General features: G+C 43.6%; 1 protein-coding gene across 7 annotated transcripts in view; it reads left to right on the top strand.

Moving 5' to 3' along the window:
• ULK4 (unc-51 like kinase 4) overlaps nt 1-27,487 on the top strand; it is a 583,293-nt gene that overhangs the window by 73,070 nt on the left and 482,736 nt on the right. For 6 of the 7 annotated variants that reach the window (XM_086720525.1, XM_086720524.1, XM_086720523.1 and 3 more), the window contains 2 exons: nt 22,844-22,951; nt 27,229-27,312. In XM_086720525.1, coding sequence (XP_086576651.1) covers nt 22,844-22,951; nt 27,229-27,312 — 192 coding nt within the window. The remainder of the gene's footprint in view (nt 1-22,843; nt 22,952-27,228; nt 27,313-27,487) is intronic. The other variant, XM_086720521.1, reaches the window with a different exon arrangement.

Genomic DNA, 27,487 nt, shown 5'->3' with positions numbered 1-27,487 from the left:
CTAATTTCCCACAATCCTAGTTATTCAACTTAAAACTTCTTTGAAGAACAAAGGATACTTGTTGCACTTTTTGGCTGTATTTTTAGGTGTATTTTACGTACATACACAAAATTGTTTTTCCCCACCTTTTCCGTGTAACATTTACAATTTTTTTCTCATTATAAAAATAACATCTGGCCTTCTAATTATCACAGTTTAGCTACTTAGATAACCTGAAAGTACTTCAGCAGCAAAACAAAACACCCAAAAAACAAACAAACAACTAGAAATGCGGGGATAAAGTCTTTTACAAAGAGACTTTAAAATAGCCGAATGCACAAGAAAATAAGGGAAATTCTCAAAAGTCAGAAACAGGGACAACTGAAATCTGAAATATTAAGACATTAAGACTGTTTAGAATAAGCGCGTTGGTGGGTTATTCCTGTCAGGTTTTGAGCTGGTACAATTTAAGGATAGAAGATGCAGCCTGAGGTTCTCCTGAACCTCTCCTGAAGCAATTAGTTGGAGATAGGACCCTAGATGAGCTACCCCTACTAGTGAACGGGGCATTTAGAAGTGGGTGGGGAAGAGCAACCCACCTATCCAAACAGAGAGATAACAAGTTTGTTGATTTTTATCTTCAATTCTAGAAAAGGAGAAAGTGTCTTCCATATAAATTTGGAACCAGTTTCCGGAGTTTCATCATGTTTGGGGTATAAATGTATACTCTTCCAAAATGAAAAATTAACATAAAGATCAGACCTGGGTTGGATGAATCTGGACAGAATATGAAAGCAATTCTGTAGAAGCTGGTGAGGGCACACCATTCAAAGGAGGGAAGCAGGCTATGGGAGATGTACTTTTAGTTGGCTTCTTCCCTGCAGGAGTTTGAGTTCATGCAGGGAAGCAGAGTTCAGGTAGGACACGACAGTTTTGCTGGGCCGAGGAACCGAGGCTGGCGTTTGTCATAGCGGGACAGAGTAGAAGAAGAGTAGGGGGGAAATCTTTCAAGAGGAGACCCACAAAATGTGTGTGCCAATTCCACTGTAGTCCTTGGCCAGCTCGGAAGCTGTGCCGGAGCTGAATGATAGTGCATGGAACTAGGCAGAAAGCAGCAGCTGGCAGGTTGAAGAGCAGAAATTTCAGCAGTTGCCCAGTGCTGGGGAGGTAGGCTTTGGGGTCAGGTCCAACCAAGTTAAGAGGGACTTGATAAACACTTGGGGCTTTCCACTGAAATTCCAGAAGGGCTGCCCTTGAGGTCTAAGAACTATGCCTCAGGACTAAAGGAAAACCAAGCCTTTGTAGGATTGAGGTGATTGACTGGTATTTTAACTGCTTGACAACAAAACTCCACACTCTTTGCAAGAAAATAAGATTATCCACAGGGTTCAGAGGAGAAACTCTTCATGACGCTCAGAGATTTCTTAGACTTGACACCAGAAGCGTGATCCATAAAAGCCCCTCCTGCACCCCCACCCCCCAAAAAGCCCACAAAACAAAACAAAAAAAAACCCAGCAGATTGGATTTCATCAAAGTGAGAAACTTTGCTGTGGCAGAGGCCCTGTTAAGATGATGAAAAGACAAACTACACATGGGAGAAAATGTTTGCAAACGACATGTCTGACAAAGAACTCAAGTTTACAATAGTAAAGAACTCTCAAAACTCAATGGTAAACAAACAAATGAATAAAAAAATTGGAAAATGGCCAATAGATGTGAGAGAGATTTCACCAAAGAGGATATATGCCTGGGAAATAAGTACATGAAAAAGTATTTAGCATTGTTACTCGTTATAGAAATGCAAACTAAGACTGCGTCTACACGTGTAGTAAAACGATTTAATAAATAACGACAGTACCAAGTGCTGGCAAAGATGCTGCGAACTGGACCTTTGTCCACTGCTGGTGGGAGCGTAAAAGACATTTCGGCAGTTTTCTAAAAAACGAAACCTACGTTTACCAGATGACTCAGCAGTTTTGCTCCTGGGCTCTATTTCAGAGAAATGAAATCTTCCCGTTCATATAAAAGTCTGTATTTGGCGATTCATGCCAGCTTTATTTATAGTAGCCCAAACCTGAAAATACTGGCACATCCTTCAATTTGTGAGTCATATAAACCTTGGCACAATCCTTACCGTGGAATATTACTTAACAGTAAAGAGGAAGGAACTATTGATATGCACAGTAGTTTGGGTGGGTTCCAGGGGTGTTGTGCTGAGTGAGAGACTGTGTTAATATATTATTCTTGAAATTACAAGATTACAGAGCTGGAAAACAGATGAGTGGTTGCTAGGGCGTAGGGATACTGAGAGAAGAGGGGGGGTTTCACTGCAAAGGGATAGCATGAGGGAGGTCTTGGTGATCATGGAATACTTCTGTTGTGATTGCGTGAATCTACGCATGTGATAAAATGATGCGGAGCTCTACATACATGCTGTACCAATGCCACAGTTTTGGTTGTTGATATTGTACTGTAACTGTGCAAGACGTTACCGTTGTGGGAAACTGGAGGAAGAGAATATGGGATCTCTCTGTACGACTCTTGTGGCTCCCTGTGAGTCTACGATTAAGAAAAAGTATGTTTTCTAAGATATTTCTAAGATATTCCTAAAATATCTTAGAAAAACCCAGGTTTGTATCTAGGCCTCTTTCCCTTTAACCTGAAAGATCTACTTTAACATTTCACGTTAAATTCCGTCTGGAGATGAATTTACCCATTTTCTCTTTATTTCTTCTTTATTTTTGAGAGTGTTTTCATAGATGACAGAATTCTGAGGTAGCACTTTTTTTTTTTCTTTCAACACTTCAAAAATATCGTTTTAGCGTCTTATGGCGTGGATGGTTTCTGATAAGAAGTCTGCATTCTTTCATGTCCTTGTTTCCCAGTGTGTAATATATAGCACTTCTCTAATCGCTTTCAAGATTGTCTCTTTAGTTTTGATATTTTCAGCAGTTTGAGTAGCATCTACCTAGTGTCCTCTTTGTAGGTATATCTTGGGCCAGGTTCAACAAGATTCTTGGCACTGTGTGCTGATACCTATGATGAATTTTGGAAAAATTGCGACAATTATCTTGCCAAGTATTTCTTCCGTCTCATTTTATATTTCATGTGTAGCATAAACATATTTGTGTTATATTGTGTATGAACTATTATAATGTTGATTTAAAGTGAATTGTGATAATTTACAGATGCTCTTATAATCTGCAGAGTATCTAGTAAAAAATTAAATAGCTATAGCTAAATAGTCAATAGAAGGGATTAAATAGAATACTAAATGAATGCTCAATTCAAAATAAGTCAGCAACATAGAAAGAAAGGAAGAAAGAGCAAATGGGACAAAGGGAAAGCCATATAGCAAGATGATGGATTTAAACCTCCCCACATTAGTAATTACAGTCCGTGTTCGTGGCTTAAGTAGTCTATTCAAAAGGGGAGAGATGGTCCTACTGGATAAAGGAGAGAAACCTAGCTGTGTACACTTTAAATGAGACATACCTTAAAGAGAAAGATAAGCTAAAAAACATGCAAAAAGGATATACCATGGAAACACTAATAACAAGAAAACTTGTGTGGGTATATTAATAACCAAGTAGACATTAAGGGAGCATTATCAGAGATGAGGCTGAGTATTTTATAATGAAAGCTTCAATTCGTTAGGAAGTATGAACAGTCCTTAATCTGTATGTGTCAATAGTGCTTTAACATAGATGAAGAAAACTTTGCTAGAACTACAAGTAAAAGTAGGCAAATCCGTTCGGATTGTTAGATAGGTTTTAAACAAGGAGTCAGAAAGAACATGTAAGATTTGAATGATACAGATGAAAATGAACTGGTTTGACATTTATAGAACACTAACTCCAATAACTGTAAAACACATTCACCTGAAGTACACATTGAATGTTCCCTAAGATGACATTTTCAGCCACAAAAAACTGTATCTTAACAAAGGATTAAAATAAATTGGATTAATGACATTAATTAAAATTTAGACTAAATTCTCTGACTATAGTGAAATGAAATTAGAAATAGATAACAGGAGGAAATCTGGAAAATCCCCCAAATGTTTGGAAATAAAACACTTCTAAGCAAGTCATGTGCCAATAAAGACCGCTCAAGAGGATTTAAATAATACTGTAAAGTAAATGATAATGGACACCTGATACAGTAAAAATTTGGGGGGAATTTAACGTGGAATCAAGAGGGAAATAGCCATAGCGTGAAACGCCCCTACTACAACGGGAGTTCCAAAGACTCTAGTGTGCGTCGGAATTACCCGGGAGGTTTGTTAAGGTGCAGATTGTTGGCTCTCCCCCCCCACCCCCCATCATTTCTCATTCAGTAGGTCTGGAGTGGGGCATGGTGATTTGCATTTCTAATAAGTTCCTGGGTGATTTTTGATGCTGCTGGTTGAGGGGCTATACTTTGAGAACCACCATATTAGAAAGTAACTTTTAAGTTCCAATAGGAGGAGCTAGAAAGAGGGGAGCAACTTAAACCCAATGCAATGACAATAAAGGTATACTAAAAATAAGAGCCAGAATCATTGAATCAGGGAAGTAGTAATAGATAAAAACCAGTGAAACCGGTTGTTCATACTTCAGTAACTTAAAATTATTGAACTTCTAGCCAGATTGATTAAAAAACAGAGAAGATAGAAGTTACCAATGTCAGAACTAAAAGGGAGAGAGCAGCATAAATCCAACATCCTTTAAAAGGTCTTAAGGGAATAATCTGAATGACTTTAGGTCTGCATACTTGCAGTTGAAACGAAATGGGCAAGTTGCCTGAATGACACAACTTTCTGGGATTGCCCTGATCAGAAAGAGAAATTTGGAGAGCCCTATGTCTGTTAATACATTGTTGAAAACCTTCCCGCCAAAAAGATCTGGGCTTAGATGATTTCTGGTGAATTCAGTCCCTGTATGTATAGCAGGATGTACATACGTAATGGTGTGTACATGAATATATATTTATATCTACCCTGATTTTCATTCGACATCAAGTTAATTTAGCCTTATGAGAAAATACGAGACAGGCAACGTAGCATGAGTGACAACAGCTTGGTAGAGGTGTCCTCACGTAGGTGTGACCAGTGATGATCCAAGCCACTTTGCAGTTGGGAAGCACGTGGTTGAAAGAGGTGACACCGGATGGGTATAGAGCAACCCATTTTGGGGAAATCGTCATCTCCAGAGTTCCTTAAAGTTGTTTTCTTGTCACTGAGCCGTCTATTGCTGAGTTATCTGTCTTCGTGTATCGCCCATCCGTTTACCAACTCTCGATATTTGGCTGTCTGCATATCTAAATGTCTGTGTCTGAGAGTGCTTTATATATTCTATATTTCTTCCAGTCTGTGGCTTGTCAGTTTCTTCTCTTTATATTGTAATCCAAAAGTCAATTTTGATTAAGTTTCAGCTTTCTTCTGTTACAGACCACACTTTTCCTATCTAACGTAAAAAACAAAAACAAAAACAAAAAACTTTGTCTCTCCCAAGACCACAAAACATTTTTCCTGTGTTTCTTTGTAAATACTTGCAGTTTGGGATTTTATGAGACCGACATGCTGCTGGCTGCGCTGAGAGGGAAGCTTAAGTTTTGGATTTTATATTTGGGCCTATGATGTATTTTGAGTTAATTTTGTATGGGATATTAGGTACGGATCAAGGTTTATTTATTTATTTATTTATTTTTGGCCTCTCATCATCAGATACTCAACGAGCACTTTCTTTAGGCAAAGTTCTGGAGACAGAAAGATAAATAAAAAAGATGTTGTCCCTGTCCTCGTGGAGCTTTATAAAGGACAAAGGGTATTAAAGAGGAAGTCCTAATGGAGCCTACGAAGGAACCGTGGTGAAGCAAAAAGAAGCTCAGGATGGTTACTTTAGTAGAAGGGAAGGGACAACCATGTGCCAATGAGAAAATGCTTGTCCTTTTTATTGCTTCTCAGATTTAGGTTAAGTTGAAAACAGACCTTTCTCTTGGACGTGGCCAGAGGGATGGTTATTAGTGACCTTTCGTAAGTATCGTTTGTGTGGTAAGAAGCCCGTAATGGTTGGGAATGATTGTGTAGAAAACCAGAGGTGAGCAAGTGGTAGGTATGTATCTAGATAAAGCAGTTTACCTGTGAGGACGAGGCACATGTCCATGCCAGTGGAAGAGACTGAGTCCAGAGGGAGGCATTGAAGATAAAGGCTAGTGAGGGGCTAGCTGAAAGCATATAATCCTTCACATGGGTGGGAGGGAATGGCTGAGTAGGGTGATGGGCCTTAGGTCAGAGAAGGGGCACTGTATCCACTGTAACGAGGAAGAGAGGATTAATAACGGTAGGTGGAGCGGGGTAGGGGGGTATGATTTGGTGGTGAAAACATGCAGGGTCTTCATCTACTGGCTTCTGGCAATGGAAGTACATCAAGGTCAGCATCAGAAAGAGGGGAGTGGGTGTCCAGCGTATTTGAAGTAGAGGAGAAGCTATGAAGCTGTCCTCTTCCTGAATAGGAAAGCTGGCTCACCAGGAAAAGAAAATAGGGTTCCGTAGACCAAGCTTGTTGTAAAGAACTTAAGGTGAAAGGAACCAATCTGCCTAGTTGTAGGACACTCTCCAGAAGACAGTTGGCTTTCAGTCACAGGAGTGGTTGAGTCCATTGGAGGGCGAGAGGCCACTTCTAAACCCTTTCACACAAGGCCCTATGGTGTTGAGTTTTAGGCCCCAGAGCCCAGTCCCTGTAGGAAAGCAAGTCCGTGAGAAGTGAGTGTGCTCATTGGCATGGATGGTACGGTCGAGTTTTAACAACTATTGTGGAAGGGCTTTGAAAAAGGATCTTAAAAAGATGGGAGTGGAGATTAGAGAGTATTTGTATTTGAGAAGTACTGCAGGTATACTCAGGGTCTGGGATGGGACTGTGTGGTGAGCGGCTGAGTTGGGGTGGAGGAACAGGCCAAGGAGCTGAGTGATGAGGCCAAGGAACCGTGTGGTCAGGGTGCTGGGTGTGGATGTCCGCTTGGATGAAGGTGTGGACAGGAGTACAGGTGGAAAGGAAGGTGAGGAGCAAGGAGCCAGCGTCCTCGGTGGCGAAGAGGAGGGCCTGGGGAGTCCGTAGCCCAGGGCACCAGGGAGGCTAGTGTAATATGATGATGCAAGACTGAATTGTGGGTCCTTTGTCACGATGGAAGGTTTGGGAACGTTACCAGGAGTGAGAAGGACATCAGCCTTGTCTGACCTCCAAATACACTTTGAGTTAGGCTCGTTATTACCTTTGCTGTTTGACAGGGCAACAGGAACCATAAAAAGAGAGCTAGGTTTTCAACCAGAATCTCAGAGAAAATGATTTCTCTGTTTGGAAAGGGGCTATTTAAATTTGGCCCATCATCAGGACTCCGTTGACAACAGTGTCGTGTGTTGCCCGTGTGTGGCAACTCAAGACAAAGCACTTGCTAAAATGTAGCCTGTGGGAAGAACTTCTCAAAAACTAGCCATGTTTCTGGTAATACTTTGCTTTCTGAAACCTACATTTGAGCAGGATCTTCTGGCTGACCGCAGTTTGTAAAAATGGCGCTAGATCTTTTCCTGAAAAAAAGGCTTGTCTTCCCCCCCCCCCCCCTTTTTTAACAGTTACATAGTGTCACAGTGCTTTGTACGCCACTCCAGCGTGGATGTAGTCTCCTCAGGAGTTTTTGTGTTGAGGGGCTGAGAGATGCCATCTTTTACATCAGATACTGTGAAACCATTTCTGGCTTGTTTGTAGCCCTGAGCTGAGCCTGTTAACAATCCTAATCCCCCACGTTGTTAGTTTCAGTGACTCTGCCCTTGTACCTCCTGCAAAACAAACTTGTTTTTCTGTTACTGGTTGGACAGCATGAGAGAAATTTTTTGAAAATAATAAAGCAACGGTTGAATAGTATTCAGGTCTTTGTGTAGAATGAAGTGAAACATTCTGGATTTGTTGTATTAAGCCATGATGCAGAAGTACGTATCATTTGGGGGAATTGCCGTGTTTGAGTCACTTTTGCATACAAATTAAATCTCTCACATCAAAGAATTCTTAAAAGGCCTGTTTCCTAATTTCTTATAATGGTAGAATTCATTTAATTTCTTACCTGACGTCTTACAGAATAATTTTTAGCTTCTGTGTTTTCTGCTCCAGTTTTTATGCTCACTTTACTTGGGCTATGCACATACTTTTGTTATGATATTTTTTGAGCAGCAGTTGTGAGGCTTATATATTTGAATGTGATATAATTTAGTAATTCTTGGGAACCTAGCAGAGCATCACATTTAATTTTCTATTAGATGAAAGAAACCTGGAAAAAGAAGTGGTGATGGAGAGAATTGCACAAAACAGAACTAATCAGAGCTGATCCCTGAGGCAGAAAACTGCAATTTAAAATGAGCTTCCTTTGTATTTCTACTATTTGAGGAGTGTTGGTGGGCCAACTATTAAGAACATAGTAACAAGTGAATAATCGTAGATATGTATATAGCAAGCTCAAAACCACGGTATTGAGGTTATGTTCTTTGTGCCATAGCTTTTAAATATTCCAGGCCCTAAAAGACTCAATATTAATGAAGTACAATGGTACCTTTGTTTCTTTAAAAAATTGGTGTTTAGTTAGAGGGGGAGAATGCAGGTGGGGGAGGGGCAGAGAGAGCCAGCAAGATTCCCAAGCAGGCTCCTTGCGGTCAGTGCAGAGCCTGACTCGAACCTACAAACTGTGAGGTCATGACCTGAGCCAGAATCAAGAGTCTGACGCTTAACTGACTGAGCCACCCCGGTGCCCCTAACTTGGTTTCTTCAGAAAACATTTACATAGCTGGTGTGGTTGTGTTCTGCTGATCCCAAATAAAAATGTCATTTAATCCTCGATAAAGATACGTAGGTGTATCATGTATCATCTAGCCCCCCCCCCCCCCCCCCGCCCCCAGTCGCTCCTTCATTAGACACAGAAGAAAGGGTCTAGCAGGACAGTGTGGCAGTACCTGGAATATGTGTTTGCCTTTGTTTTTCCTGTCTGGACTGGCTTCTCTCTCCCTGTTGGTCAGGTCTGGTTGTGGTTGCCAGGGGGAGGCAGAGAAGGGTGGAAATGTAGGATATGCGTCTCTTCCTAGGGGAGCTGCTCAGAGTCCTGGCTGCAGTACCTTGTTAGAACAGCATGGCTTTCTTCATCGTTGAAGGCAGATTCTAGATTGAGGTCTCTGCAGACTGCCAGTGTCTTAACTTTGTACCACCCTCTCTTAGCCACTGCTACACAGTTGCCATTGGCGACCATTGTTGCTTGGTGAGTAGCCAAGAAGCAGAATTCAGGGGCTAATCTTCACATACCGAGATGACGTATGAATCCACTGTCCTTGGCAATTCCAACAGTTCCTTTGTTTTTTTTAATTTTTTTTAATATTTTATTTATTTTTGATAGCATGAGCAGGGGAGGGGCAGAGAGAGTGAGCGAGACCCAGAATCCGAAGCAGGCTCCGAGCTGTCAGCACAGAGCCCGACACGGGGCTCCAACTCACAGACCGCTAGCTAGATCACGACCTGAGCCAAAATCAGACACTTAAACGACTGAGCCACCCACGCGCCCCCCAGTTCCTTTTTTTTTTTTAATTTTAATTTGGGTAAAATGAACTCAGAATTATGAAATGAATAGTTTGTGAAGGCTTCAGAGGCTATTACTCAACATGAAACGTGACAGCTTACTCGTTGGTCAGTCTAAGTGTATGATGTTGGTGTGATTTTTTTTTTTTTTTTTCAAGAAGGAAAAGATGAATGCACCTACGAGTAGGGGTCAGGGGCACTGTCCTTTCCAATGTTAATTGGTTTCAGAAACAACTGCGGGAAAAATTGGAAAGTGGGGCTTTCAAAGGGAATTCTATCATTCATGGTTCCGAACACATGGTATACTCAAATTGGGATAATTATCTGATGGTTCGTTTACAAAGGGGATAGTGCCGTTACCCAGGGTTAGGGATAGTGGAGTTGCCCTTACTTCTTGGTCCAAAGAGAAGAAGGGGGGTGGGGTGGATGCCATTTCTGGAACAACATTTGGCAGTCGCAGTGGGAGGCTGATTGAAAGGGGCAGTACCGTGGATGTTAGAGATGGCTCAAGTGCAGGGACAGGGATGGTTAATCGATACCTGGAATAGGCATCTGCCCCTGTGAGGACAAAATGTCGTTCCCTTCATGATCAGAGAGTTCTAGTGTAATCAGCCTGCCACTGTGTGACCACCTGGGTCCTCTAGGGAACAGAGTTACATCAAGACTCAGTGTTGGTCTCTGTTCATGGCAGGCTGGAACTCGGCAGTGGCGGTGGCCAAGTCGTCCTTTGTGAGCACAATTCCATGTTGTGGGGCCCGTGCATAGTCACCAGTCTGGCCTCCATGCTGTTTTGGCTGTACATGGGTTCCTTGAGCAAGCACCAGGGTAACTGGTGAAGAATGTTGACTGGCACCCACAGGTGGTTCTGCTTTTCCAGCTGACTGTTGATCCCCTCTGGTGGGCATTTATAGGGTGGGTTATGAATGTATTTACACTCTGCTCCCATTCAAGAGGCCTCCGTCTATACTTCTTTCCCCACACTTTTTTTTTGGGGGGGGGGATGTATAATTTTGTTCTTTCTAGTTAGCTACTGCCTCTGAGTTGGTATAGACCCATCCTTTGGTCCATCTCTCTCGTTTAGAGAAGTACCACCCACAATTTTGCCTACTTGGAGCATTTCCTTTCACCATTGTCTTTGTGGACCAAATTGAATGGGGTTGCAGTGACGTGGCCATCCACTTCCTGCTGATTCAGACATAACATGCAGATCCATATGCAAACCAGGTTTATGCTTTTTTCTCCTGAGAGGGAGGAAATCTAGAACATTCTGGGAAATCATGAGTATAGGCCGAGGAACAGGGAGGCAGCTGAGCAGTGGGAGCAGATAATCATGGGAGTCTGAGTCACCTGCATATGGAGTGAGTGAATCTGCTTGGCCCGGGTCCATTGTTACCATTTTAATTGAAAAGTAAAATGCTGCTGTGTGTAACCCATGTTACGGGTAACATCCAGTTCATGATGGGCAGGGCAGGCCCCATATTTTTCCAGGGTTCCGCAGCAAGCCAGGAGCTGCTTTTGAGATGAAGGACAGTTGTTGACGGAGGGCAGGACAGGGCCTTGTTCCAGAATCCTTGAGGTCTGTGCTAGGAGTCTGCTGCTATGGCTTGCCATAGGCTTTGTATAGCATTGCTGTCGGCCACAGTCACATACAATAGCATTGAGTCTGCTGAGTCTTAAGACCCAGCTGGCAGAGAAGCTTGTGCTTTGGCTTGGACCTGCTGCAGAACCCTTTCTTGGGCCCCTCTCAAAACCGGCAGCCTTATCAATGATCAGGAAATGGATTGGAGCCTATAAAACCCAAACAGACTCCCCCACTATTGAACCTCCTTATCTAGGTGGGTAATGCGAGGTGCAGCAACTTCTCTTTTACTTCATTATTATTTTTTAAAGTTAATTTATTTTTGGTGGGGGGGTGAGCAGAGTGAGAGAGAGAATCTCAAGCAGGTTCCCTGCTGTCAGCACAGGGCCGTGTGCGGAGCTCAGTCCCATGAACCATGAGAACATGAGCCGAAATCAAGAGTCGGACGCTCAACTGACAGAGCCACCCAGGCACCCCTCTCTTAATTTAGAAGGAGTATTATTTATTACATGCCCCAAGACCGCTGGATTCCTAGGTACTTCACCAGTGTAATAGACCAAGGGCTTTTGCAGGATTTATCTCCTACCCTCTGGCATACAAGCTAGGGTGCTACTTACCAGGTCCAGTTAGCATGTCACCAGTGTAACGAAACAGTAGGATATCCTGCAGATTATCAAGGTGATGGGGGTTCCTCTGGACTATATTATGACAGAGCAGGAGACTTGACGTAGGCGCAATTTAGTAAGTTGGAACTGCCTCTGATTTTATTTACTGATCGGACTGGGAAAGAAAGCTTAAGGAGTGCCAGGGGCTATGTTAATTTGGTTCAGTAAAGATAGCACGGCTGAACTGCAGCTCTAATAGGCATCGTCAGCTGATTAAATTTGCAGTAATCTGTAGTCCTGCTCTGTAACCCATGTGGCTTCTGTACTGGCCTGACAGGCAAGTTAAACGGGGACGTGGTAGAAATCACCATCCCTGTACCTCTCAAGTATTTGGTGCCATTGAGTCCTAATAATTGACCTGGCTGGATATGACCTGCTTTTGGTTTCCTGTCATTGGGTGGGCAGGCAGGGAAGGTGTTGTAGTTCCAGGACCTTCTACTTTGTCTCTTGGTACTCTGAATAGACCTCAGTCCACTCGTTGGGAATCCATTGTGGGGATCCTGCTAGTTGCTGAGTGTATCTTTTCTCATTGTATGTTCTAGACCTAGGAAAATAACTGAGGATAGGTCCACGGGCCCACTGGACAGATGTGAGATGGGTTTAGTAAGATCCCATGTGGCACATGGCCTTGATAAGCTCTTTCTTGATCTGACTACCGCAGTACAGTGGTTTCTTAGGTCTCCAGAGATCAGCCCAAGTTCAGAGCCAGAGGGTCTGGGTGTTTCCCTTTTCCCAGTGCTCAGTCCCATGGTAAATGTCTGAGGACAGTCTGGGGAAGGAAGGTGGTGGGGAACATCCCCAGCATTCGCTCTGTGGCCATTTTGTAGGGATCTCTTCGGAGGGGACCATTAGCTTAATGGAGGAGCTCTGGGTCTGTGAAGCAGCTTGGGCCTGGGGTCTGGATGAGAGGCTGTCCTTGTCTTGGACTCCAGGGGGTCAGAATCTGTGATCACAGGTTGCGTGTGACTCACAGTGGCACTTGTGCCTACAGTTAAGTGCTGCATGGGCTTCTACCCTTGCTGGATCCCATCCCATTATTCCCATTGTGACCAGAGAACCCAATTCCACTGTCGGTTTGCTCCACTGTCCCTTCTGGCCTGTCAAGGGTAGCCACCTCAGAGCTTCTCAAAGATGCTGGTGTCCCTCTCACTAAGGCATGCTTTTCAGGCCCACCTTGGAGGGATGGTTTAGGGGGTGGCTGGGCAGGTTGCATTTTGTAGAACCATGTCAACATTTTCAGTTCCCTGAGCTTTCAGACTCTGTTTTCTGTAATTCGGATGTCCAGGCTATGCCCTGGACCAACTAAACCAGAGTCTCTGGGGCTAGATGCAGGTATCTATAGTTTTTAAAGCTTTGCAAATGATTCCAATGTGCAGGCAATATTGAGTTCCACAGTAGTGATTTCAATGTTGTCCTAGACCTTAAGCATCACTGGGCAACTTGTTAGACGTCTAGTACAGATTCTCAGGCCCCCCACCCCAGACCTACTGAATGAGAATCTCTGGGGGTGGAGTTCAGCAGTGTATCTTTACAAATTCTTCGGTGATTATGAAGCACAATAAAATTGAGAACCACTGCTCTACAGTCTCGGGGAATCCTAGCATTTTGACCTCATCAACTGTAGACCATCCTTAAGGTCAGGTTGCTGCTGGTCAGCCTGGCAAAGTCCCAGGTGCTTGAATCTGTGGTCTCCCAGGTGAGAGGCAATGTGAATGTGATCTGCAGACTTGCTTTTCAGACCTGATTCAATTCTTAGGGAAGATTTCCTCTCTGCCTCCCACTGTTTCATTCAGTACCAAGATCTCAAGATTCCTTACCATCCTCTTTTGTAGGCTGGTTCACTTTTTATTCATATATCCTTGGGGTTTCTTTTCTTTTCTCTTCTTTTCTTTTTTAAATATGGTTTATTGTCAAATTGGTTTCCATGCAACACCCAGTGCTCATCCCAACAAGTGCCCTTCTCTCTGCTCATTACCCACTTCCCCTCTCCCCCACCCCCCATCTATCCTTGGTTTGCTCTTAGTCCTTAAGAGTCTCTTATGGTTTGCCTTCCTCCCTCTCTGTAACTGCCCCCCCCTTCTCCTCCCCCGTGGTCTTCTGTTAAGTTTCTCAAGATCCACATATGAGTGAAAACATTAGGGTATCTGTCTTTCTCTGCCTGGCTTATTTCACTTAGCATAACACTCTCCAGTTCCTTCCACGTTGCAGCAAATGAAAGGATTTCATTCTTTCTCATTGTCAAGTAGTATTCCATTGTATATATGAACCACGTTTTCTTTATTTATTCGTCAGTTGATGGACATTTAGACTCTTTCCATAATTTGGCTATTGTTGAAAGTGCTGCTATAAACAATAGGGGACATGTGCCTCTATGCATCAGCACTCCTGTATCTCTTGGGTAAATTCCTAGCAGTGCTATTGCTGGGTCATAGAGTAATTCTATTTTTAATTTTTTGAGGAACCTCCACACTGTTTTCCAGAGCAGCTGCACCAGTTTGCATTCCCACCAACAGTGCAAGAGGGTTCCCGTTTCTCCACATCCTTGCCAGCATCTGTAGTCTCCTGATCCATCCTTGGGGTTTCATCTGAATGTGAATGTGAATGGTCTCCTATATTTGATGCCACACTATGGGCAGGCCCTGAGGTGTGTCTCTTGTTCCGTTTCAAAAGGTTGTTTCAAGATCACCAAGATTTAGTACATGCTGCCAAGGGTTAAAGTATCTTGAGGGTTTACTTATTTCTCTGTTTTCCTCTTTTCTCTCTACTTTTGGTCTTTGAGGTTTCCTTAATTTCTTGCCGGTTCAACTATGCATTTTATAAAGCTACTTAAAAAGATTTTTTCCAGCATTTTTTGTTATTTTCAGTGGGAGGAGTGTTCAGGATATTTTGTCTACCACCCATCAGAATGTACAAAAGAATTTTAATGGTTACTCAGGTTTCACACTACAGATTTATTGCAGTCTGACCTCTGATTTCTTAATCTGCATAGCAAGATCTATGCAGATGCTTTTAATACACTGCTTTTCTAGTAGTTGGTGCCTTGCATTCATGGTGGCAGATCCATGACATAAATGTTGATGGCAGATTTTAGCTGCCATACAAATGGTCATCTTTCCTCCTTAGATGTGTGTGCCATAGTTTCCTGTTTTATTAGTGATTATTTGAATTATGAAAACTCCGTTATTTCTGTGTATAACTAGGATGGTCTCCTTGAATTGAATGAGGGATCAGTCTCCTGACTGGCTAGTTTATGTTGTGGTAACGAAGACCTTGGACGTCTCGGGCTCACCTTTGATCCTGCGGGCCTAGGTGGCTCCAAGGGCAGCTGACCTCAGCATTCCTGGCTGTTTCCACATTTCCATCTCCATCCAGTGTCGTGCTTGAACGTTTCCTGGGGCAGGGAAGAGAGGCGGGAAAATTGCACGTGGGTGTATGGACATCGTTTCCACGTTCAGTAGGCTGGAACTAGTCCCACCAAGGGGGCTGGGGAATCTGTGTGTGTGTCCAGGAAAGGAGGGGCACTGTTGGCCACTTTTGCGGGTTGACTCTGCCTTACTGTAGCCTAATGGGTATTTATTAGGGGATGAGCAAGGTCAAAGGCTCCAAGAGACTGCTTTGGAGCAGTGAGGACCTGGCGGCTCTGGAAGGCCTCTGGAGCAGGACCCTCTTGGAGTCTTGCTTGGGGCCACTGCCAGAATGAGTGAGTGAAGGTCAGCTATGCCATTACTGTGGGTCACTCCACTCAAGGGTCATCTTTCTCTCTCTCTCCCTCTCTCCCTCTTTCTCTCTCTCTCTTTCTTTTTCTCTCTTTCTCTTCCTCTCTCTCTCTCTCTCTCTGTTTCTTTTAAATATTGATTTTTGGGAGAGTGTGAGCATGAGTGGGGGAGGGACAGAGAGCGGGAGACAGAGGATCCGAAGCAGGCTCTGTGCTGAGCTCAGGAACCGTGAGATCCAGACCTGAGCTGACGTTGGACGCTTAACCAGCTGAGCCACACAGGTGCCCCAGGGTTCATATTTCTGAGCAAGAGCCCCGCTGGCTGAGTTTAGATCGTGGCCTTCTCTTTTTTTAAATTTTTTTTTTTTTTTCAACGTTTATTTATTTTTGGGACAGAGAGAGACAGAGCATGAACGGGGGAGGGGCAGAGAGAGAGGGAGACACAGAATCGGAAACAGGCTCCAGGCTCTGAGCCATCAGCCCAGAGCCTGACGCGGGGCTCGAACTCACGGACCGTGAGATCGTGACCTGGCTGAAGTCGGACGCTTAACCGACTGCGCCACCCAGGCGCCCCATCGTGGCCTTCTCTTGACTGCACCACACTGTGGGAGGAAAGAGGTTCTGAGGGGAGTTGGGGACCCTTTCAGGTTCCATATTTAGGGTGCAGAATGCCTGTTTTGTCGTCCCACAGACTAAACCCAGTACAGGAAAGGTATTTAGCCACAAAAGAGGTTGAGGAGTGTTAGGAAGAGGGACTGGATGACTGGTGACCAAAAAGTGACCAGTTTCTTTTGCAGTTGAAATTTGTTGACACCTAATTTAAAAACAAAACAAGAGGCTATGAGGTTGATAGAATTGGTATACTGAGTGCTTCCAAACTTTCTATATGACTGTAAAAGACGGCATAAGAAATCTGCTTAGGTGTTTTGTTTGCTTTTCCTGACAGTTTTTCTTTTTTTAAACGTTTATTTTTGAGAGAGAGAGAGAGAGACAGAGAGACAGAGAGAGAGAGAGAGACCGAGACCTTGGATGCATGACTGGGGAAGAGGCAGAGGAAGAGCGAGACGGAGAATCCCAAGCAGGCTTTGCACTGCCATTGCAGAGCCCCGTGCGGGGTTGGAACCCACAAACATGAGATCATGATCTGAGCTGAAATCAAGTGTTGGATGCCCAAGGAACTAAGCCACCCAGGCGCCCCGACAGTTTGTTATTTTTAAGAGAAGGAATCCACCGATTATAGGTTATTTGTTTATATTTAGGCCTCGACAGGGAAGTGACAAGTTAGCAGTCCTTACTTGAGGTTCCCCATTGCCTGATTTTAGGAGTTAGATGCCAACCGATACTGAGATAATTAAAGGTTATGTCCACGGAGATAATGTTAAAACTTTGATGTCAAGATGTCACCAGGAGAGGTTCATGCAGACTACGCTGCTTCGTTGCAATAATATTTTTGGTTATTAAATACAGAACAGAATTCTATTCCCGTCAAGCAAGTTTGCCATCTTTCTTCTGCATCATTGACCTGTCTTTATGTGTCAACACTTCCTTCTCTGCCTCACTTTTTAACCAGCACTTGTGAAAATGAGGGTTTAAGTTTCAAGTCCACAGGTGTGATTTTACTTGTGAAGGCTTAATCAGAAACGCAGGACCCGAAGGAATGTAAGATTCAGTACAAATAAAATTCAGGCAAGAACTGTGAGGCTCACAGTGTTCTTATTTTATATGCCCTCACTATGTTTGGGACGTTGAAAGTGGGGTTCTAAGAAAGAAAAAGCCTGGGCAGAGTGCTGTCCGTTGGGATTCTTGGTTTACTTGAGTTTGTGGGTGGAATACCTCTTATTTCAGAGGTTAGGGGAGAATACTGAACAACATCTAATTTAAAAGGTTATGGTATAGCTCTTACGATGACTGCTGCTGTGTCTCCTATTGGGAGTAGTTAGGTAGGGCTTTAAAAATGTCCCTGTGGGGTAAAAACACTGACTAGGAAATGCCAGCTACTTCCTGGATCTGGAGTTTAGTTCAGTTTCTGTTTGTAGCTGTTAATTGTATACCTGTGAACATGGACACTTAAGAACTATTTTGAGGGTCAAGAGCAAGCAACTGATATCTGTGCAAGTGTCCAAGCATTAGTTTTATAACTGCGGAACTTCCAAGCTTCGGTATTCATACTTCTTAGTTCGTCATCTTCCTGTCTTTTTGCCTTTGACCTGAGAGACTCAGTCCAGGCTACGTGAGATTGGTGCACATTTGACCATTTAGTTCAATCTGATGCCTTCGTATAACGCCAGAAGAGGCCTCATTCCACCTTGTCAGAGTTGTGATAAAATGGGTTTGGATTTCAAAGCAGTTTAAGAAATAGTACAATCTTAAATTATTATGTGTAGTGGCCAATTGACCAATCATGGCTTTAGTTGCAGAAGGATGGTCTCCATTAACGACGGTGTATATTTGCCTCAAAGCACAGTGATGCTAGAAATAAGCCCTCTCCCACCTCCTCATTTTCCTTTACTTAGGTTTTTCAAAAAATGTCACACAATACTAGCATAATGCTTGAATATCTGCCCTGTTTCCCCCCTCCCCCTCCCCCCCCCCCCCCCCCCCCAGTTTCAGTGTTAGAAGGCCAGGTGAATTTTCACAGAATACAGGAAAACATACATAAGAACAGTATCTTCGAATTACTCATATTTTTGAGTTTGAAGAAGGACTAAACAAATCTGTTTTTAACCTTTTGTTCTGTTTAGTATTGGCATTTTCAAATGTCATTGTACCTAGGTCAACGAAAACTTGTTTTTCTCTTTGGTTATTTGTCCCTCATGTGGAATGGTTATTTATTATTCTTACAGTTGTGCTTTTCAATATTAAAATTTCTTTAAAAATGACAAGTGAAGGGGCGCCTGGGCGGCTCAGTTGGTTTCGTGTCCGACTTTGGCTCAGGTCATGATCTCATGGCTTGTTGAGTTTGAGCCACGCATGCTGGGCTCTGTGCTGACAGCTCAGAGCCTGGAGCCCGCTGCGGGTTCTGTGTCTCCCTGTCTCTTTGCCTGCTTGCACTCTGTCTCTGTCTCTCTCTCAAAAAAAAACATTAAAGGAAAAAACAAGTGGAAAATCTATGCAAATAACATTGCAGACAAGCATTCTGTGTTGTGTACCGTTTAGTTCTATCCAAAGTTAAACTGTTTTGCAAATGAGCTGTCTGCTGGCTGTGCTGTTACTAGCTTGGATTATATGATGTGTATCTGTTTACAAGACACTAAGCTCCAAAGCAATTTCTGTTAAGCTGCAGGCGGTTCAGACAGTTTTATCTCTTTAAAGATCTTCAGCATTAAAGTGTTTTTAATTTCAAGTGACGTTGACGGATTCAAAAGGCCAGTGGATTTGACAATGGGGAAATATTGTAAATCCCTGCCACTAACTTTGTGAAGCAGAAAGTAGGATCTAGGGTTTCAAATGTAGTATGAGGTTGACTCTTTAAAAGAATTAGGCCTTTTACTTGGAGATAATTGTAGATCATATGCCTTCGTAAGAAATAGTACAGAGATACTGTGTATTCTTGATCCAGTTTTTCACAATGGTAACATCTTGGGAGTCCTACGGTATGATATTACAGCCAGGATACTGACACTGAAAGAGTTAAGGAACAGAGGCGTTTCATCACCAAGAATAGTTCATGTTGCTGTTTATCATTTGTCTCACCCCCACTCCGACCGCTGGCAACCACTGATCTATTCTCCATTTCTATACTTGTATAATTTTGAGAGTGTCGTGAGTGCAGTCATATCGTGTAGCCTTTCGGGACTGGCTTTTAGACTTTGGTGTCATTCTTTGGAGATTCATCCAGGTTGTTCCACGTGTCAGTAGTTGGTTCCTTTTTATTGCTTAATGGGACTCCATGGTATCAGTTGTACCACAGTTTGTTTAACCATCCCCCTGTCGAAAGACACCAGAGTCATTCCCAGGTTTGACAGTTACGAGTAAAGCTCTTACAAACACTGACGTACAGGTCTTCGTGTGGATGAAAGTCTTCATTTCTCTGGGAAAAATGCTTAAGATTTGGGGTTCAGGAAAGAGTGGACTTGCCACCAAATTACAGTTTCTCTGGGATGTATGCTTAGGGGTACGGTTTGCTGAGTCCTTTGGTATATGCATGTTGAGTGTTTTTTGGTTTTTGTTTTTTTTTTTCCAGACACTGCTGCGGTTTTCTAGAGTAGCTGTATCATTTTGTATCCTACCAGTAATTTCTGAGTGGTCTAGTTTTTCTCCATCCTTAGCAGCAATTGGTGTTGTTGCTGTTTTTATTTTTTTATTTTTTTATTTTTGCCATTCTGATAGGTGTGTAGTGTTATCTCATTGTGGTTTTAATTTGTATTTCCTTAACTGCTAATGATGTTGAACATGTTTTCATGTGCTTATTTGTCAACTGTGTATCTTCTTTGATACAGTGTCTGTGCTTTTGGTGCCCAATCTACTTTTTACCTAGACCCTGAAGAGTTTACCCCATTCTCCCCTCCTCTAATTTTATAGTTTCATGTTTTACCTTTAAGTCCGTGATCCATTTTAAGTTCGTATGTTGTATAAAGCGTTAGACTTAGGTTGAGGCTTGCTTTTTGTTCGTCCTTTGGATAGTCCGTTGCTCCAGCATCATTTGTTGAAAAGGCTGACTTTCCTCCTTTGGATTGCCTTTGCACTTTTCTCAGAAATCAGCAGGCCATACTTGTGGAGCTATTTTTGGATTCTGTGTTCCATTGATCGATATATCTGTCTCTGGCAGTGCCTCACAGTTTTGATTACATTATGGATATACTGAGTGTTGAGATCAGATTAATTTCAGCACATTTTTCCCAAATTGTTTTGGCTATTCTATTTATTTTACCTTTACACATAAATTTTGTTTTATTAAAATTTTTTTTAATGTTTATTTTTGAGAGAGAGACAGAGTGCAAGTGAGGGAGGGACAGGGAGGGAGAGGGAGACACAGAATCTGAAACAAGCTCCAGGCTCTGAGCTTCAGAGCCTGATGTGTGGGGCATGAACTCACAGACCATGAGATAATGACCTGAGCTGAAGTTGGATGCTTAACTGACTGAGCCACCCAGGTGCCCTTTATTTATTTTTTTTTTAAATTTATTTTTGAGAGAGAGCGCAAGGGAGAGACAGAGATCGAGGATCTGAAGCGGGCTCTGTGCTGACAACAGACAGTCCAATGAGGGGCTCGAACTCCTGAACTGTGAGATCATGACCTGAGTCGAAGTTGGCACTTAACCAACTGAGCCACCCAGGCGCCGCTACCTTTACGCATAAATTTTAGAATAATCCTGTTGATATCCATAAACTTTTGTCTAGGATTTTGATAGGAATTGCATTAATCCGGGCTATTGGGTTGGGGAAAATTGACATCTCTGCTATATTGTCTTCCCATCTAGTATACGTCTTGTGTATTTGTTTATAAGATGGTCAGGGGTGGCCACCAGAGGACACAGAGGAGAGGCTCGGGAAAACAAAGTGTATTATACTAATAGGTCCTTGAGACTTAGCATGGCATGCCACACATGGCCACATGGAAGAATACCACGGTGGTCAGGAGGCAAAAGATGGCGGTGAGGGGCCTGCTTAAGCCATAGCCTTTATTGGGATTTCTACAGGAAAGGCATGGAAGGGTAGGGTGAATAGCTTGGAACTGACTAGTTGAATAACTTAAGTAGGCTCTGGGCTATTGGGATAGTTGGATAGTAACTGCCCCTGGGATGATTAAGGCAGAAGAATATTACCTTCTGGGGGGGTGTATGGGCCAGATAGAGGAGGGTATGGCTCTGGATTGGTTAGTTTGCCTATGAAAGAAAATTTTCTGAGCCTTTGCTGTCTCTAAGAATTGGCTAGCCTTGGGAGGGTCAGTCTCTCCATAGTCAGAAAGGTTTTTTAAGATGTCAATACATCATAATTACATAACGATACAGTACACACAAAAATTCATCTTTCCATTTATTTAGATCTTCTTGGATTTCTTTTAAATGATATTGTGTAGTTAGAACATGTAGATCCTTTATATGTTGGATATATATATGTATATATACACGTACACACACATATATATTTTAATATTTGTTTATTTTTGAGAGAGAGAGTTCTAGCAGGAGAGGGGCAGAGAGAGAGAGACACAGAATCTGAAACAGGCTCCAGAGTCTGAGCTAAGATTATGAGCTGTTAGCACAGAGCCTGACGTGGGGCTCGAACTTGGGAATGGCAAGATCATGACCTGAGCTGAAGTCGGACCCTTAACTGACTGAGCTACCCAGGCACCCCTTGTTCGGTTTATATTTAAGTATTTAATATTTTTAGTGATTGCAAATAGCATTTTTTTTTAATGCTCATTTATTTGTGAGAGAGAGAAAGAGAGAGGGAGGGAGGAAAGAGGGAGTGGCAGAGAGAGAGAGAGAGAGAGAGAGAGAGGGAGAGGGAGACAAGGAATCTGAAGCAGGCTCCAAGCTCTGAGCTGTCAGCACAGAGCCCGTTTTGGGGCTGGAACTCACAAATTGCGAGATCCAGACCTGAGCCGAGGTCTTAGGCTTAACCAGCTGAGCCACCCAGGAGCCCCTGAATTACGCTGTTTTAGAGCAGTGCTTCCACACTACGTATTTTGTTTGTTTGTCTCAGAATCGGGCCCCTCTATATGTAGCATCCTGAACCTACTCTATCTTAGTTTATGGTCACACTGTGATTTCATTGACGTGTGTTCTGGTGTATGAATTCCGGCAATGAGTGTATGTAATTTTCTTAGCATGACACCTAGGGAATTAACTGGATTTGATAAAATAGCCTACTGAATTTTTAAGTGGATTATATTGACACTTCGGAATAACATTTACTACTCTGAGATTTTGGGAGGAGTCATTTAAAAGTTTAAGGCAGTGTAAGACTTTTTTCCGAAGTCGGAGGTGCTGGAGCATGGTAGGCTCTGTCCTGCCATCTGTGTTCAGTTCCTGGTATCTGAGTGAACTGGACAGGGACCTGCTGTCCCTCTTTGAAGCCTCCGTTCCTTGTGTTTAGAGACTAACAGTGGCCTTGCAGGATCAGCGATGCAGTGCAAGCTCTTAGTAACTGACAAGTGCCGTATGTATGTGCCTTTCCTTCACTAGATACATTTTTACCTTTCTCTGGGACACTTACTGCTTTCTCAGGAATAAGACCCATGTTTTGAAAATAATTTGGAAACTAGTTCTTAAAAATGGAGAGTGAATTTTGTTGAGTGTCTTGTCTTTTACCTATAGGTTAAAGAACTAAGAGATACATATGAACTAATCTCTTTTTTTCCCCCTTTTTCAGGCAATTACTGTCTTAACTGAGTTAATTAGGGAAAACTTCAGAAATAGCAAATTAAAACAGTGCCTCTTACCAACCCTTGGGGAGCTGATCTACCTTGTAGCCACCCAGGTGAGACCTTCTGATTACCTCTATTGCTGTTTGACATGTTCTGACATATCCTGGCTAACAAGCATTAATATCCTATAAAAGTTGTTTTGGTTTCGCCCCTTAGAGCGTTGCATGTTGGAATCAGCTTGTCCAGTTCTGCAAATCATTAAAAAAAAAAAAATTACATTGACTGCAGATCAATTTGGGAAGTACTGTTATCTTGATAATTTTGAGTCTTCTGCTGTGTATTTGGAATTGTACTGAATGTGTCTTTTTTTTTTTTTTTAATGTTTTTATTTTAGAGAGAGAGTGAGCATGAGTGGGGGGGAGAGGGACAGAGGAGGAGAGAGAGAGAGAATCGCAGGCAGGCTCCATGGTCAGTGGTCATTGCAGAGCCTGACATGGGGCTCGATGCCATGAGCCTGGGGTCATGACCAAGTTTTGCAGGCCCCCAGAGTAAAAGCAGACTTTCGGTGCTCAGCTTAGCCTTCGTGCTTGCAGTTATCTAACTTTTGGTTTGATTCTTTGTTTCCCTGTCAGATCTCTGATGCATTGTGAGGATGTCAGAATAAAAAGAGTTGCTTTCATTAGAAGAGTGGTCAGGTGCCTAGTTGGCCATCTGATCAGGGATGAGAGTGTAGTGTAATTCTTTTTGTTGTTGTTTCTTTTCTTTTCTTTTTTTGAATTATTATTATTCCCTCCAGCTTAATTGAGATATAATTGGCATGGAGCCAACTGTACATGTTTAATGATTACAATTTGGTCAATTTATACACACACACACATACACCTGTGAAAGCATCACCACAGTTCAGATAATGAACATACCTGTCATTTCCAAAAGACTCTCCACACTTTTTGCAATAATACCTTCCTCCTGCCCATCTACTGCTGCCCGCATCCACTCATTTGCTTTCTGTCACACAGACTAGTTTGCATTTTCTAGAATCTTTTGGAATCATATAGAATGCTATTTCTATTTGCTTTGAGAAGTAGATGTAAAGAATCCTCTTCTTTGGTACATACTTGAATTGGATATAAGCTAGGCTATTTTAATAAAGGGGTGGTTCTGTGGCCTTTGACTTCAACTTAGGTTAGCAAACTGGAAACGGAAGTTAGGTCCCTGGATCCATAAAATCATTAACTTTTCACGAGATGAGGGCTTTTCTGGAATGGTCACTCTGAATATATGTGAACCTTCAAATCTCTGCTCACTGCTGGTGTAGTAAGACTGACCCGATGTGATAGTGTGTATTGTGTACAATACAGAGACCTAAGCCCTGTCCTGTTGGCTCTCTGGAAGCACCCCAAGGTGACAGGCTTGAGAACGGAAGAGCAGAGCGGAATCGGCCAACAACATGATGAGGCAGTTTGCTTATTGTTGGTGTGTATTTTCTTTTATCAGGGGTACCTCCCACCTTGAGCCTGGGCATTCCTGTTGTGTCACCTTTTTGTCCAGCTGACAATGATCTCTCACCTGCCCAGTTACAAGAACTCTTAGATGACCTCCTTGCTTTGTTCTGTGCCTGTTACCCTCTGGTAGCCAGACTGAGCCTGTGAAAACCACGGGCGTCTACAGTGTCTGTCACTCCTCAGAGCCCTTCAGCGCTTCTTCCTGTCACGGCCAAATCCTGCCACTGACCTTGTAGGCCCTGGGGGGCTGCCTTCCCGGTGCCTGTGTGACCTCCTCTCTCCCTGCTGTCCTCCTGCCTTCCTCCTCCCGCCACACTGACCTCCCCATGGCTCTTTGAACCCGCCATGCCACACTCCTGCCTCAACACCTTTGCACTTGTTCATCCTGCTGGCAGTGATTCTCCCTGAGATACTTGCGTTTTCTCTGCTCGGATCCTTCAGAGAGTCTTCTCCTTGCGTGGTCTTGCATGGTAGGAGTTGTGGCCACCCTATCTACGGTCTTCCTCTCGCTCTGTACCCTGCTCTGGTTTTCTTTGTAGCAGCCCCAGCATCTTGACTGACTTGTCTTGTTTTCTCCTCCTCCACCTGCTTCTTCCTTGTTTCTCTTCTTCGTCTTCTTCTTTTCCCACTAAATGCTACTAAAACAGAAAATTTGTCAGTCCTGTTCACGGCTGTGTGACCATGATTTAGAAGAATTCCTGGCACTTCGTAAGTGCTTCTATAAGGCGCGCCCCACACCAAGACCAATGGGACAGGAGGGAGTGAGCAAGGAGGCAGGGCTGGAGAGACTGGCCAGGGCATGTTCAGGAAGGAATCTGGATGAGTCCGATGTCGTCGTCTTAAGCCTGTGAGCAAGGGGAAGTCACTAGGGTTTTAAAGAAGGGTAATGGTGTCATCTGATTTCAGTGCCAGAGGGATGACTCTGGCTTCAAGGTGGAGAACAGGTGGGAGAATGGTGAGAAAAGATTCTGAGCTGAAACGAGAGTAAGCGAAGTAGGAGTGAAGTTAGGCGTGCGAAGAGGGTGTTTCAGGAAAGAGAAAGCCAGTAGGGCTGAGGTAGCTGACGGTCCATGAAAAAGTTCTGCAAAGAGCCTGCTGGGTCGAGTGGCGTGAAAGTCACCAGAATCTCAACAGGAGCTGTTTTATATGTCTATTTTCTTGACTTCAAGCGAGGGAGTTGGAAGACACTGATGCACTGAGCCTCTAGCAGGAGGTGAGGAAGCTGGGACCAGCAATGTGAATCGAGAATAGGTGTGAAAAGGAGCGGAGGGGCCGAGGCCGAAGGGAGCCCCGTTTGGAAGATGGGGACGGTGAGGTTATTGTAGTGGAAATGGAAAGGACCCCGTGGACAGGACTTGGAAAATTTAGCAGTATGGAGTAGATAGCAAGGTAATGACCCTGGGGGAGGCAGGATGGGAATGGGATGCTGGGCCCACGTGGAAGGGGTGGAGGAGCCTGTCCCGTTGTAACCGCTGGGTGTAAGTAGCAGATGGTTTCGGGGGTAGGAACGCCGGGAGCTGCTTTCTTACTCACGACTTCCGTGATCTCTGTGGCGGAGGAAAGTCGGTGCAGTGGCCAGAGGATCACAGCTGTGAAGCGGCCCTTTCTGAGAGGGAGTCGGTCGGAGAACCGGATGCTGCAGAGTGAGAACGAAGCTCCCTGGGCTTGCTGATCCCACGTCATCCATGGGCTCTGTGTCCTGGGGTCACCCCTCTCAGAGCCCCGCTGCCTGAGCGCAGGCCTGGGGAAGCAAGCCGCCGGCTCCCTCGGGGGTTGGTTTCCCCAGAGAAGGGAAGAGGACACGGGGGAAGGGTTTTGGCCTTTGGCAGGAGGGATTAAATGACAGACCAGGGGATCTAAGTGGCTGGGGGAGGATAGGCGACAGAGTACAGAAAGAGTACTCTATCTGTAGATAGACGGTAGACGGTCTGAACAAGTGAGCTGGAAGGGAAGAAAGTCACGTTTGGACATGAAATTGGGTGCTGAATTTTTGTGATTTTCGATAGTGATTTTCAAGCTGCAGCAGCCTGGGATGATAATGTCTAGCCTCTGACCTGTGTGGGATTCTGTGATGGAGCAAGGATACGGTTTTAATGGGTCATGATTCTCATCATGCGTATAAAAAGCATCTGGACCAATAAGGTACCAGTTCTAAAATTTGGATGGTCTTAAATATTTTCTCCAAACAGAACCTAAAGAGATTCATTGCCTTAAAGGGATTAATTGCCACCCCCCCCCCCCCCCCCCCCCCCGCAATCTTTCTGTGTGGTATCTAATTTATAATTAGATTTTATTTGAGAAATTACGGTTGTGTTTCTGTGGTTGTTACCCTAATTTGGTTCTTCTGTGAGAGAATCCTTGCCGATATCATTAAAATCAGCGAACCCACCAGTCACACTTGCTTATTTTTATTTAGCACATTGTCTTACCGGGCAACATACTGCCTTTTACTTATGCTTGTGGGTTTTCCTAAGATCCTCCTCAGAGCTGTGTGTTCTGTGCTTTCAAATCCTTTCAAATAATGGAATACCTTTCAGGTAGGAATATCTGTATTCTCACCTACGATTGTCAATAGAGTAGTTTCTCTGCCAAGTGGATCGTATTGTCATTTCTTAGTTTTCTTTTTTTTTTCTTCTTCCTGCCTGGCTTCTGATGGAGGGGTCTGATGAACATCATATAGAACATGAGGAGAAAGGACAAACACTTTGTATGTACAGCGTAGTAAAAGACCCCCTCACTGGGTCAGAATTGCCAGGTAGTGATACTTTTCAATAGGATATTAAGAAGCTTCAGAGAGTTTGTATGTTTGAAACGGACTTTTTCTCGAACGGGTTAATCTCTTTTGTGCTGTTAGCTTCACTGCTTTTCCTTCCACTTTTTTTTAGGAAGAAAAAAAAAAGAACCCTAGAGAATGCTGGGCCGTTCCCTTGGCTTCGTACACAGTGCTAATGAGGTGCCTTCGGGAAGGGGTAAGGCTTCTTTGTGGTCCTCTGTAGACACCCGCCGTCGTAATAACCCTTCAGGCGCTGTGTGAGGAGTGTAGCCTGCGGCCGTGCGGGGAGCTTGTCAACCGAGTATCGCTCCTGAATTTAAATAATCCCGACAAGCCGCTGTGAGCAAGTGACCTGTGGTGGGGCAAGTGCA

The sequence above is a fragment of the Puma concolor genome, chromosome C2 (genome assembly GCF_028749965.1).
Source record: "Puma concolor isolate L17-30 chromosome C2, mPumCon1.1.hap2, whole genome shotgun sequence".
Taxonomy (NCBI): domain Eukaryota; kingdom Metazoa; phylum Chordata; class Mammalia; order Carnivora; family Felidae; genus Puma; species Puma concolor.
The sequence above is the reverse complement of the archived record's forward strand: the minus strand, read 5'-3'. Positions and strand labels throughout refer to the sequence as shown.